We start from the raw sequence: 14,492 nt of genomic DNA, 5'->3' as shown, positions 1-14,492 counted from the left end.
CTAAACACCTTCCCCCTGGGCTGATGAAACTCGTTGAGAGCTGTAGAATGTGTTGGGGGATTGCATTTCCCCTATTATTATTATTTTGGAATACGTAGCAGGTATTGAACAATTTATCTTTCTTTCGTAACCACTGTGTTTTGCTCCCTCTGAATATCTTGCAGCTCGCTACATGCGTCAACTACGTCACTCCGGATTTGAATACTTGGAATATTACAGATTATTTGAGTTACTCTGTGGGAAATGAATATCTAGCTTGGAGAGGAGGGTTTTATTGAGGTGACATATTATTCCGCAGGATCTAGTAATTATTCCGAAAAATCCAGTAATCTATAGTTTGCCTACATAGACAGCGAGTCTGTGAGAAAGTGGTGGACCGGATGCATCACCAAGAACGACCCGTACACCATTTCTTATATTCGCGCCGCTGTGTAATAGGCGCGCCTTTGCCGGGCGACGTCGTCAGAGTGGCGAGAAGTTCCATGACGAGCTCTTGACGAAGACTAAACAAAAGGAATTAGGTAGCTATTGTTCGTTAATTAGTCTATTGTCCGTCGCGTGAGTGGATACCGCATGATGAGTGACAATAGAACCTCGAACTCTTCTCCCTCATCCTATTGTCTCGACGCCCGGTGGATACCTCGCAGCCGTCAAACAATGGCAAGGCACGTACAGCAACATAACATCACCGTCCGCACTTATTCATACCACTGCTATTGTCTCATGCCGTGTGGATACTTCGACCAAGCGGCTCGTTTTTTCCGTCTCGAGGGAGGGAGTATAAATAAATCCTTCCCCCCCGTTCTGCCTTCGCTTTCCTTTTCTTTTCTTTCTTCAGGTTTACCAAGTTCGTCAGTTCAGTCGCATCCAAAGACTCAAGTAATTTCATCCCTCGCGCTATCTCACGCATACTAGATAGGATCGAAGCCTCCCATCCCAGCTAACAGTTGATAATGCAGACTTTACAGAAAACCTTGCGCCTCTTTCTCTCTCTTTCTCTCTCTCTCACACACACGCACAGCCCGTCCAGCCCGCCCTCGCCCCGCTCCGCTTCGCGCTGCGGGTGCTGTGCCTGCCCTGCTGGGTGTGTCTGCGGCTCCGCCGGCACCGACGCGGCGAGCGCCGCCTGCAGGTGCTCGCCGAGCACGAGCTGGTCTAGTTTCAGCATCGGTAAGTGTTTAAGTTGACTTTGTTTTATTGTTGTCTAGTACTAGGTATGTTAACAAGGTTTTGGTTTAGGTAAAGACTTACGGCTTCATTCTTTTTTTAGAAGTCGTAGGGGAGGACTGGAAAGGGGTGAGAGGAGGTTTTTCTTGGGCGGGTGTTTTTGGGACCGGAAAAGCCCGGCAAGGTAGGGCGGTAGGTACCCCCTCATGAATGCACTGAAATTTTGAAATATTCATCACAGCTTCGTGACTATGCTCCCTTTATAAACTATATACTTAACCAAGGTACTTAGATAGCAAAATGCCCAAGCTGTAATTGGACGCAAGGGACTGCTTAGAAAAAATGATACCCAGAACCAAGCTATCATCGACATCATCGAGAAGGTGAATACATTGATCGAGCATGACAAGAGATTTGCGGCGCTTACGGTTGACCTCTAATACGATCACAGCGGCCTAGTAGATGCTGATCATTTATTTACGCAGTATGCTGTACGCGCTAAGTATTGGATCTTAATAGTAAGGAGGACAAGCCTAACTAGCGAAACGGAGAGAGAAATGCATGTTCAAGAGAGTTAGGAAGGGCAATATGTGATATACACAGATATAAATATATGACGGGAACATATAGACTCCACTAGCAATCGTTTGGGACACTATTAACGTATTTCAACATCTGCGGCGAGAAAGTTTTACGGCGTCTGATTTGAGATTCGTCGTTTTCGACCCTGGGAACGCACAGGGAGAAATGGAACCTAGAGGGGTCTTTGCCACGTCCCTGAGGGCTGCCAAGAACTCGTTTGAGTGAGGCCAGTCGGGCAATTTGTCGTGAGGGTTGGTTTTCGTGATGGTGTCGCAAAATCGAGCGGACTGGATATGGCGCGACAGCTCATATACTAGTGGAAGGCTTCGTAGAGGTAATAATAGACTAGCCACTCCTCCAGTTTGACCGAGGGCAGTCTCTGAAGCAGATCTGAGTGAGTCGCAGATAAACGCGGACCGCTTGCCAAGCACAACCTGCGCGTTGGTGAACTCAACAAACTATCGGACGCTGACGCAGAAAAGCTGGGTGTCCAAAAGAACAGGCCTTATTATCAATGATATTCCCTCCCCCAGCAGAGCCTGACAACCGGCATCCGTGGCCCCTGCATCTCTATTTCACGATGAGATTGAGTATACTACCATGCGAGGGGCATGCCCACTACCTAGGTAACTTTGAAATTGTCACCAAGTCTGTCTCCAGCTATCGTGCTGTCTCCCGTATCTCCGACTGTCCGCCGCCGTCGTCAGAGCTGTGAGAGTCTTCCAAGCTGCCAGACTCGCCGAAGCCGTGAGTAACAGCGACTCCTTTAACATGCTACAAATGCGGTGAATCTGTAGCTGCCGTTGCCAGCTAATGCCAAGCCCACAAAGGAAGGGCCAACCAAGTCTCCGGAATCCGGTTCTGCTGTGATGCCGTAGCTTACTGTCCTGGAACCGTCTAGTTCCGGATCTACCAGTCTCTAAGGGCCGGATCGTTCCGGACGCGCTCGACCAGGGGACGGAGATGCTGCGACACGTCTCCATCATCGCATCTACTCTGGTTGACTTCAAGATATTGATGGTTGAGGTGCGTTTTATTGCCGTATAAGATGGGCTCTCGAACTGGGATGGTGTTGTCGTGGGCAAGGAAGGCGAGGTCCTGGTCGACATACGCGATGTACTCGACACGCATAGAGCTATACTCGTCGATCTGGTAGATGACGCGCGCAGGGTAGCCGGGGCCCAGGCATGGCTTTGCAGTGGAGGTATAGAGTAGGAGGGCAGTAGACTAGTGACTAACCATACGAGAGCAGCTCATGAAACGCTCTATAATAGCGTGTTGGTCCGCCGGGTTCTCGATACCTGCTGCTTGTATTTACTCGCTACCGGTATCCAAAGTTGCCCAGCTCTAAACTCCGCCTCCTATTTTACTAACAAAGGATACCAATACTACTACGGAGGTGAGCTTACCTGATTTTACTTGAGAGATAATTACAGAACACACTTGAGTTCTGTTGACATTTAATTATGGTGAATTTGGCCTTGGCCGGGCTCCAGCCGTCGCTACTTCGGTCCACGTTCTCCAAGTCGGTTTTACTTAATTATTATCTCGACTAAGTTGAAGTTGGTTAGGGTTCTATGAAGAGTTTCTATTGAGATTTAAAACAGTTTATTTATGCTTTCAAGAGGCTTCAAGTATACACCTATTACACGGCTGAGGTATGCATTTTGGACGGCTCATTAGTCACAAGGGGGTGCTGAAAAAGTATTGGTTGCCCCGGATAAGAACCCTTTCAAAGCACGCGCTCCGCCATGCAGCTTATCAATCAACCAGGACATGCAAGTCCTGTTGTTTTGGCCAAGGGATATGCTGCAGTCGAATAACTGTATCTGACTGGGTATAGTGAAGAAAATTGGCCGTAGCGGCAGCACAATGATTGATCGGCCAACCACGACCCCAGGTGCCCCCTGGTCACTCGCCGGTGGGGTCACTCCTTCATTCTTTTGGACGCTTCAAAGTCTTGGTGACTTTACTGCCCTTCCCTGTCTAATCATCCTCATCTTCGCCCTCACCCTCATCTTCGTCCTCGTCCTCATCGCCACTGCTGCTATCGCCATCTTCCATAGATTTTCGTATGCCTTCTGCAGTTCATGCGAAGTACGCCGTACGCTTTGGTGCTCGTCTTTCACTATAGCGAGGGAGGGTGGCCGAAGTGGTGGAAATTGTAGGTCGGGATCTGGCGATCTAGCGCGAGCCATTTTGTCAACGTGATTGCGCGGTTGACTAGCAGGAGCGGGCGAAAGACGATATGGGCCTTTTTTCGAAAGGGTGAAAGGTTGAAGTTCGGTTGAAGTTCAAAGGTTGAAATGGTGTACCTATCACGTGATCCGGGGCGCGTGTAGAGCCACGAAGGTCCCTAGGCTATAGGGTCGCAACTTACTTTCGGTCGCTTTTGGGGGCCGCCCTAGAGGCTCCTGTCAGAATTTCGGCATAGTCTAGGGAGCCTGGGCAGGCCTTTTTCTTTCTTGAACACAACACAATACACACACCTGGAATAACCTCATTTTTGACTGGACGAGATGCTACTGCTATGCACAGTAAGCGAAATGCGCTAGCGCTAACGTACCTACCATACCCCACCCCCCACCCGACCACCCTGCCACCCGATCACCCCTTCTACACCAAAACACTACATCTTTGAACAACAACTACGTAGTCAATTATGAAGCTATTCACAAGCCGTTGCCAGATTTGGCTAGCCGTATGCATTTAGATTAAGCTTAATGTAAATTTGTCAGCCCGCAGGCCCTAAAGAATTTTCCTGCTCGTCGCAAATTAATTGCAAGTTAGCTTCCTTGTGTTCCCTTATCCCTACCTTTAACTGTTGTACTACTGCAATGCCTACTTAGATGTCACGGATAACAAGCTTTCTATTCGTCGGGCTGCTCAAAAGAACGGCGTACCGTATACAACATTGAACGACAGGCTCAAAGGCATCCCTGCCAAAGAAGAGAGCCTCTAAACTCAACGCAGGCTAGCAGAGCCTCAAGAAAAGAAGCTCATTGAGTGGATCATCAAGCAGGAAAGCCTCGGCTATGCGCCTACATACTCACAAGTTTCTAGCATTGCTGCAACGCTCTGCAAAGAAGTAGGGGATCTAGAGCCTATCGGGAAAAACTGGATTATTGGCTTCAAAGCCCGGAATCCCGCCATTCGATCCAAGGTCGGCAAGAGAATGAAAGCCGCTCGTTTTAACGGGGTTACTCGTAAGGCTGTTAACTGGTATTTCAATATCAGGGAGAAATAATACGGCTGGATCAGTCCTCAGCTTACCTTCAATATCGATAAGGCTGGTATCATGGCGGGCTTTGGTAAGAAAATAATATTTATTGTCTCTTCTATTACCTATACTATCTAGGGCTTGATTCATTGGTCGTAGGGACTGCAGAAACGAAGAAAACCTACCTAAAAAGCGATCAAGGCCGCGGCTGGTCTACCATAATCGAATGAATCGGTGCTACGGGTACTCTACTCGATCCAGGCATTATTTTCAAAGGAAAAGACCTTCAGAGCTCCTGGTTCGAGCAAGAGATGCAGAACATGGTACCCTGACACTTCGTTACCGCTGAAAAGGGGTGGACTGACACCCAAATAGCAATTAGCTGGCTTGAGGATGTTTTCCTTCCACAAACCAACGCATTACTAGAGTACGACAGCGAGGCCTGGCTTCTTATTCTCGATGGCCACGGCAGCCATACAACTGCAAGAGATAAGTCCCGCACGCTCTTTCGTCTAGTTATCTCACAATATATATATATAGGATGAATTCATGACGATATGCTTCTTCAATAATGTATATCTATGCTTCCTACCGGCCCACACCACTCACGGCTTGCAGCCGCTTGACAACGGACCTTTTAATGCTGTTAAAGCTTACTATAGACGTGAACTAGCCAAACTGGCTAGTCTAACTGACGCGGCACCAGTAGATAAGCTGAACTTCATTCGCTACTACAAGGTAGCTAGGGAGGGAGGATTCACGGAAAAGACTATCAAATCATCGCTCCGGACGACTGGGAATTGGCCTATTAGCAGGTACACAACCCTCAGACACCCAGAGATTCAGCAGGACAAGGAAAAGACCCCTGAGCCCCCTATGTTTACCGGAGTCCCTGATACCCCTACTACAGGGCGTCAAGTTATGGATCTGAGCAAAGGGAGCAGCCCGAGTACAAGAAGGAAGTTCCAGAAGGCGGCCTGGACCGTTGACAGGCTTCAAATAGACCTAGTTCTCAAGAAGACTCGGATTGAAGCCCTTGAGGCTGAATTGGAACGTCTCAAGCCCCAAAAACGCAGGAAAATTCCTAACCCAAATAAGTGATTCATGGACTTAGGGACCATCTTACTAGGCGGTCAGGTTTCCGCAGAGCCTCAAGCAGAGCCTCAAGCAGAGCCGCAACCTGATGAGATGGAAGATGAAAATGAGATGGAAGATTAAGATGAGGACGAAGATGAAGATGAGGACGAAGATGACGAGGATGAGGACGTTTTACCGGCAAAAATGACCCGATCTGGCCGTGCAACACGAATGCCGGCTCGTTATAATCGTTGAACATGTAATTAGATACATTTTGCCATATTTGGCTTGCGAATTGCTTCAGAATTGACTGCACAGTCGCTGTTCAAATATTTACTCTTTTGGTGTAAAAAGGGTGATCGGGTGGCAGGGTGATCGGGGGTATGGTAGTACCTACGCTTTCCTATTTCTAGTCCCCCGGACCATGCGCTACTGCTCACCTTTCTTGAGCACTTGCCCCCTTGGACAAGCGGCGCAATCTTAAACCACCCCCTCCCGCTCAGAACCCACCACGACCCCCCATAGCTCTGCGGTGACCGATCCCACAACTAACGGCCGTCGCGGCTGCAAGGCGTGAGTGCAAAAAAGGGTGCCTGGCGTACGCACTAGAATGGGTCCATCCATCCCAGAGGCTCAAGGGCTCAGGGCCACATGGGCCCCCCAATTCCGCCGATCGCATTCGCAACCTCCGCATGCTGCCCTGGCCTTGTCGGGTCGAGAGGTTATGAACTTTAGCGCGTTTGCTTCTTGATATCAAGTCCTCGTCGGGAGACAATTGGATTGCACGAGGATACAATACTAAGCTGAATGAAAGCACCGCGTACCTTGTTAGCTTGTGTATGCTGCGCAATCATCGGCCCATCACAGGGCGGGCATTATCGTCGCTAACATTCCGATGGTTCCGCTATCCCGAGAGCCATGCGTCGGGACGGACAACAAGGGAATGGCCTGCTTCCAACCAGCATGAGTCAGCAAAGCGGTGCAAAGGATGCCGTCATCAGCCATGCCCAAGGTGTGTGTGCGAGGTGAGCGCTACCGCAGGGATAAAGCAGGAACGCGTCTGCGTCACGCGGCCTTGGGAGATAAGGTGATGGGAAGAGACATCATCGTCACGGGTCCCGCCCGGCGGCCAATAAGGCCGGGGCCCGGGCCTTGACTATTGAAACGAAAACGAGCTTCACTAGGGGCTCAGCTCACAAAGCAGGCCCGGACGGGCCAATGACGGCACTTGAAACGACTGGCCGTCGCGGGGACCCCCGCGCCTCGAGATATGGTTTCAGCTCACGTGAGTGTCCTTGGCTGCAGGGGGCCCATCACTGAACCGACGCTGCACTTTCTGGCGCTGTATTTTTGCTTGCCTGCCGCCCCTGCGCCCCGGGGAGGGTAGACAATGCGAGATGAGTTTGGGGGGGAGAAGTGGGAATCTTTAGTTTGTGATGAATAGCCTAGTCACAGCACACTAGAGTAGCTGGCGACAGGAGAGGGCGGGGTGTGGGTGTCGGGTGTCGAGTGTCGGAGCTTCGTTGCTTCTTCAGGTCCAGTTGTTCGCAACACGTGATGGGGCTGTGGAGCTAGTCGGGTGATCAAAGGCCGACGGAGTTCTTGCGCGGCTTCGCATTCCAACCAGGGAATCACTCTGTATACGGAGGGCTGCGGAATATATTGCCGGGGTTTGACCACGACGAGCACGCCTTCCCTTCTATGTCAAAAGAAGTCTTTTGCACATTGACGGCCGGCAAGACGAGGTGCAGCCCAAGCCATCGGCATAGGTCCTTGCACACCGAGAGTCTTACCGTCCAGCTGGGATTCGGGGGCGTGGCAGTTCTGGGAATAGGGCGGGGCTGCAACTCTGCAGGCCTGGGGCGTCGACGTGGGCGGCAGACAGCGAAAAGAGAGTGACACGGTGATGCGAGTCGGCGAATTGGCCAGTGAGCAGACGAGCCAGCACACCCAACGAGATTTTCGGGATGGCGGCGTTAAGCTGATCACGCTGGACGACTTTGCCCCTGGGAAGACGGCGCGGTCTGGGCAAGAGCAGCTCCTAAAAGTGAAAAGCGGTTGGGGTCTGGGGAACAAGTCTCGGGGGGTTGACAAAGACCCTAGCTCCCAAGGCCAAAGGCCCCACCTCGTGGAGAAGGAGAAGCCAAACGGCGTGGGGGTCAGGTTGGCTGCTGGCCCCAAGCTTCGGGTCGGGAAAGCAACTCGTCAGCTTGTCTCGGGCAAACTCGACGAGAACCCAGGATGGAAGAAGGCACTCCCATCATAGCCCGGCAGACAGACATGGCGTCCACGCAGGGCTCATAATTTCATTTTGGATTTCGCCGAGCGAGGCAAGCGGCCGAGCTTAGTGATTGGCGCACGGTGGTCCGATGGGATGCTGCCTAGAAGCCTGCGCCGGTCCCTGATTTGTCTTTTGGAAGTCCGCAGTCCCCCGTAAGCCGCGCCCGACGTCATGGATTCGGTTGCCTCTTCGCCTCGACGAAGCCCTGCTCATACGTCGGCCTCACCGCCGCTTGCGCCCGCCACAAGTGAAGCGCACGAGAAGTACTAGCAACAATTGACACGGCCAATGCGCAGCGGGGTTACTTGCGGGTCTCTGGAGTCGCGAAGTTCCCTGTGGTCCCTGTGATCATGTTCAACTGGCTCCTCCGAATGCCACGGAGGCCCGGTGTCACTGTGTGGCGTCGAGACGGACGGCTGCAGGTCGGACGGTAGAACATGGATGGGATCCCCGCCATGCCAGCAGCACCTTCCAAACGCCAATTCCGGAGAAAGAGGCCCTGTCCCACTCGAGGTAAATCCACAAAATCGCACATAGTTCCTTCCCCAGCAGCAGTCCATACATAATACAAACCTAGGGAACGTCGTAGGACAGTATCTATACTGTGCACTTTCCCAAAGTGTGGATCTTAAGCCCTTGGGACCCCCACGCCCTGCCAGTCGTGGCCGGAAAAGGACTCTTCTGGCGAAGCACGACAAGGAACTCTCTCCGCTCCGTGGCTGCCGTCTGCTCTCTGCTGGGCTGGTGATCCCTGGAGCCTCATTCTGGTGCAAATCTTTGGTGCATCTCATCTGCCAGGCTTCCAGGGGGTTTTCCCTCCCTGGCCTTGGGTTACTAAGGTGCAATTTGGAGAGAGGAAGGTGCCCTGGTCCGCTGGTCGTCTGGTCCAGTCCAGTCAGTGTTTAAAATGGCGGGCCCGGCCTTTGGTCCAGGGCCGACACATTTATTGTTTCCACCACCCCCCCCCCCCCCCCCCCCCCCCCCCGATCCACCCCCAGCCAGCAACTTAGGTTATTAGACTCCCGCCTACCGTTTGAAACGCGTTGAATCCGGGCCACACACAATTTAATCACTTTACCTCATCTCACCTTACTTTGGCCGCCTCGAGCCACACCATATGCCACGCACATCTCGGCACTCGACCCAGACCTTCACCTCGACCTTGACCTTGACCTAGACCTAGACATAGACTAGCAGTCCCCGTCCTCCCGCCCTTCCTCCCGCCCCGGATCACCAACGCCAGCACAACCCCGCAAAACCCGTTGGACACGCCACGGACTTCAACATGTCGACTACGCCGACCAGTCTGTTATCGGACTCGCTCCAGCTCGATGACACAGCATCTCAGCAGGCCCGGTCCGGCTGTCTTCCCAATGGCGTCTACGTCCCCATGCTCGCCTTCTTCACCTCGTCTGACGAAATCGACGTCCCGGCAACTCAGCGGCACACAGCACGCCTCGTAGCTGCGGGCGTGAGCGGGCTCGTTGTTCACGGCTCCAACGGAGAGGCTGTCCACATGTCGCGGCGTGAGCGACGTTCCGTCATCGAGGCTGTGGCCGACGCCGTTAGGCACGAGACCGACAGCCATGCCCCGGTGCCCATCATTGCTGGCTGCGGCGCCCAGTCGCTGCGGGAGACGGTAGAGCTTTGTCAGGAGGCCAAGGATGCCGGCGCCACGCACGCCCTCATCCTGCCGCCCGGATACTACGCCGGAATCCTGAACAAGGACGCCATCGTCACCTACTTCCACGACGTGGCCGATCGCTCGCCCATCCCCGTGCTCATTTACAACTTCCCCGCGGCCGCCAACGGCGTCGACCTCGACTCGGACACACTGCTCTGCATTGCCGCTCACCCCCGCGTCGTCGGCGTCAAGCTCACCTGCGGTAACACTGGCAAGCTGGCCCGCATGGTGGCCGAGTCGCCCAAGATTCGAGGCGGCTGCGACGACTTCTTTGTGGCCGGAGGCAGCGCCGATTTCATCCTCCAGGGCCTCGTGGTGGGGGGCCACGGCACTATCAGCGGCTTCGCAAACCTGGCCCCGAGAGCCTGTGTGAAAATCTGCGACCTGTACGAGCAGGGGAGACTGAAGGAGGCGCGCGAGCTGCAGCACGAGGTGGCCAAAGCCGACTGGCTAGCCATCCGCTACGGCTTTGTGGGCGTCAAGGCCGCGATGCCAATCTTCCACGGCGCGGGAGAGGCTTCGTGCGCCGAGCCTCGCCGCCCCTTCACCAGGCTGGACGAGAACGGCACGGCGGTCAAGGAGATTGAGCAGGGCATGTCTGGTGCGTTGGCCATCGAGGCCACGCTGGCTGCCGCGGCGGCCAGCGAGTGAGCGGTCAGGGGTGGAGAAGCAGGGGATTTTCGATTTTGTCTTTATGAGCCACGACGGTTTGCAAAAGATGGCCAATTGGGCCAGGCTTCGGGATGTTTTCCCGTGTGTTTACTACTACTGGGCAGGGACAGATTCCTAGACAGAGATTAGACCGCGCAAGCGATCAGAAAGACGGTTACGAGGCAAATAAAATCATGATTGTGTCAGGCTCAAGGCTCCCCCAGAGATATTTCCGACAATCCCTGCCCAACGCCGCCTGCCACGCTTTTAGGGGTAACACAGCATCGCGCGGGCTGTTTGATATTGATTTCTACTCGCTCTGCGACCTACCCCCACTCGCACTCGTGACCCAACCTGTCTTCAGTGAGGCTGACTCTGTGCATCATGCCAGCGTCATCGCTAAAATGTCTGCGGGTGGACGTGATTACGTAGCCCGACGGCGCCCACGATTCCTTCTTCATATCGTACTGCCTCCCGGGCCTTCCATTCATACGTCCCCTGCTCCAATGAGCGAACAGGTCTAGACTCGCCCGTCGAGCTGGTGTAACCTAGAACAGTCCGACCGCGGAGCGCGCACGCCGTCATTAGAAGGCGCTCGTGCATGTTTCAGACTGCTCGTCAAATCCCTATAATAAAGTGCATGACGGGGCTCTGAGAGTCCTCGAGGTATCAAGCTGCATCCAACCAGACCTCTAGCATTGCTCCTCATAGCACGTGGTACAGGATGTCTGACTTCTGCAGCTTCCACAGGACAATATTTCCTCATCTGTACATGTCTCGGCACAAGGGCAGTTCCATGTACAACAGCTTTCTTGCTTGGTGCCTAAGTTTGCGAAATGCTCTGATAATGGCAGGTTTTGAAACTGCTAATTCGTGATTATTCGTCAACAGCTGCTTAACCAGAAATGAAAGGGTTGGATCTTCCTCGCGAATCACGATATATCTTCGTTCGATACTGCCTAGGTCTATAGCTGATTACGCCATGGCGGACCATCTAGCAATCACAACCACAGATCTCGGCCGAGAGCGAGAGCCAGTGGCACCCAACCCGCTCACCCAATGGCTTCGGGCACTAATCTCACACGCATACACACGCATACACACACGCATACACACGCACGCACACACGAACAACCATGGAAACCCCCACGCCTTGGGAGGAAGAGGAACGTTTGCCCTGCGCCCCGGGCCGGACGGACCATGCCACCCACGGCGTCTCGCTTCCCACAAGCTGCAGAATGCTGCATCCCACCCTGCAGACACCCGGGTCGCTTTTGTGCGGAAGAGGCATCCAATCATGACATGCACTTGCATTCGGATGCTTCACACACCCAGATGAGCGATGCATTTGACTATCTAGATACGTTACCGTGACGCAAATACCTTCAAACCACAGACCCATCTCTCATTGTGTAATGTGATTTTTTTGGTCTTTTCCCTGATGAGTGCGTGTTCAGGACTAGGTCTTGTTCAGGACTAGGTCTAGGCCAAGTTGAAATGAGAAGGGCCCCCGTTCGGGTTTCTTTTTTTTTCAATAGTGCAAGGCCTAAAGGAGACTAGAAGAGTTTCGATAGTTTAGAAAACACCGAGACATCAGACCACCCAGTGCACGTGGCTGTCATTGTTGAAGGGATTACCGTTGGCAACCCAACCGACGTCTTGATTTCCATCACAGACAGACATCGTGACACGCACTTACACACCGCTCTCCTCTTTGGGAAACCCAGGTTAGTAATGCAAGGAGGGGGAAGAAAAAGACGGACAACCTAACCTTGCCATTCCATTGGCTGTTTCCCGAATGCAGTTTTTTCCATGGCCGGGATCTTTTGCTCTGCTTCGGTTGGTCAAGGTAAACATGATTTTCATTTTTGCTTGTGTGACGGGTGCTTGGCTTGGCTGGGTCTCACCGCTCGCCGTGTGCGTGTGCGTGTGTGCGTGTGTGTGGTCTCTTTTGGGGCCCGCAAATTCCCGCATGTTGGGTTATTGCCCACACACACCACACACTTCTGCCTTTTCCCAGTCAGCCACACCCGCAGCAAGCCGCTCGATTCGTCAATCTACTACCAACGGAGCCGCCTACATTCGGACAGATCCGAGCTATATTTCCCCTTTCGAGAAACGACCCGGTTGCTGAATTGTCCCTAGACGCAGCCCCCTACCACAGTGCTTTACTCTCACAGTGCTTTACTCTCTCATTCAGCTATATTCCAACGATGCAGTGTCTATCTGGTTACGAGAGGCTGCCGAGACGCAGAAGCAGAACCCTAAGCAGGGGTGGTCAACTGACCAGGCAGACAGAAGCACCCTTGTCCTGCCCTGCCCTGCTGCTCTCGTGCCCGGTGGGGGTCACCAATCCAGGAACAGCCTCTCATTAGCTGGACGTTTTCACCGCGGCAAGCGCTCTCGGCGTTGGGGAAGAAAACGCAGGACCAAGGGACCAATGCCATGAGGGTTTGGGGCAAGAAAGAAGGAACACCAGGCAAAACAATGGGGGCCCAGATCTGAATAGTGAGATGGCACGTACAAGTTGCTACATTGGTTTCTAACTAGAACGAGAACGAGGAGGTGCTTGTGGGTTGCTTGAACTGCATCGTAGAATTATTAGACTCGGAAGCCTTGCGTCTGGGCGAGCTGCACATACATGCAGACATACATGCATGACGCTGCAGACGCCCACCCAAGTTCTAGACTAAACGCCGCGCGAGTCGAATCAAGACTGTCGTCAGTAGGGCGGTGGCGGCGGCGGCGGCGCCGATGTCGGGCGAGACGGCCAGTCATCGTATCTCCAGAGAGAGAGGAGTCACTTCCTGTGTCACACACACGTAGCACGAAAGCTGCCGGCTTTATTCTACGCACCGCAGACAGACAGACAGACACCTGACCTCTCTATGCCAATCAAAGAACAGCTCCGCTAGGTACCTAGGTAGTAATGCACACATGGAAAGGATATACGGTGGTTCTCGGATCGTATCATTCATTCAACAGCATAGAGGCGTCACTCATGTCGTCCAGTGGGTGACTTCGTCTGTCTGATCACCTGCCAACTTCTGCAAGGATCCCAGCGTGGAAGCTTTTCTATCCAGCCCGATGTAAGAAGGGATATGCCGGAGCTGCTCCTCTTTCATCGACACTTGGGTGACATTTGCAGGGTCGCTCAACGCTGGAAGATCGAAGCGTGAGGCCCTTGCCCCGGCTCATCTCACAAGCACAAAGTAGGCATAGCAAAGTTAGGTCGGTTATCACTGATTAATGGTCAAAGGGGATAGATACCTATAGAACCAGAGTACGGATGACCCTACCAAAAGAAAGTTTTCACCGCCTTTGCCAAGATCTCGCCGCTTCAGGTCTTACCCACTATAATTATAGCGCCTTCCATTGATCTGCTCCTACATAATCATTTTACCACTTTGCAGCACTATTTCCCACCTACTTTACAGCCCTGTGTCACCGCACAGTCAACTGTTATGAGGCAAGGCTGCAATGTAGTCGCTGTATTCGTAGAATCCAAAGCTAAAGAAGGAAAAAAGGAAAGAAGCTTCCAAGGCCCAGGCAGGGCGCGGGGGAAGTAGGTTGTGTTGTGGGTCGCGTGGTTATGGTGTGCACAGACCACCGCTTAAATCCAGTGTGGCCAGGTGGGGCCGGGGCGGGACCCACCAATCCAGCCAGTTGTCTGCACTTGCCGTGACACCCTGTTTCCCACTTTCAGCACTATTTCCCACTTACTTTACAGCCTATTTCCCACTTTATAGTACTATTTCCCACTTACTTTATAGTACTGTTTTTTACCTACTTTGTAATACTACTTAAAAGATTCAACTATAGTATTTTAT

General features: G+C 52.8%; 2 protein-coding genes across 2 annotated transcripts; both read left to right on the top strand.

Annotated features, from left to right (window-relative positions):
* Positions 1-7,009: 7,009 nt before the first annotated feature.
* On the top strand, positions 7,010-8,312 carry B0T26DRAFT_670800 (uncharacterized protein; the record flags this gene model as incomplete). The annotated part of the gene is made up of 4 exons (XM_060439225.1): positions 7,010-7,058; positions 7,239-7,331; positions 7,512-7,537; positions 7,902-8,312. 4 exons carry the CDS (start codon positions 7,010-7,012, stop codon positions 8,310-8,312), a joined length of 579 nt encoding a protein of 192 aa, XP_060303387.1.
* Positions 8,313-9,612: 1,300 nt separating this feature from the next.
* On the top strand, positions 9,613-10,662 carry B0T26DRAFT_737165 (uncharacterized protein; the record flags this gene model as incomplete). The annotated part of the gene is made up of 1 exon (XM_060443410.1): positions 9,613-10,662. The coding sequence occupies one exon, from the start codon at positions 9,613-9,615 to the stop codon at positions 10,660-10,662; it is 1,050 nt and encodes a 349-aa protein (XP_060303386.1).
* Positions 10,663-14,492: the final 3,830 nt, after the last annotated feature.

Source organism: Lasiosphaeria miniovina (assembly GCF_030549165.1).
Source record: "Lasiosphaeria miniovina strain SMH2392-1A chromosome Unknown B0T26scaffold_1, whole genome shotgun sequence".
Lineage (NCBI taxonomy): Eukaryota > Fungi > Ascomycota > Sordariomycetes > Sordariales > Lasiosphaeriaceae > Lasiosphaeria > Lasiosphaeria miniovina.
This window is presented reverse-complemented; position numbering and strand designations above follow the sequence as displayed.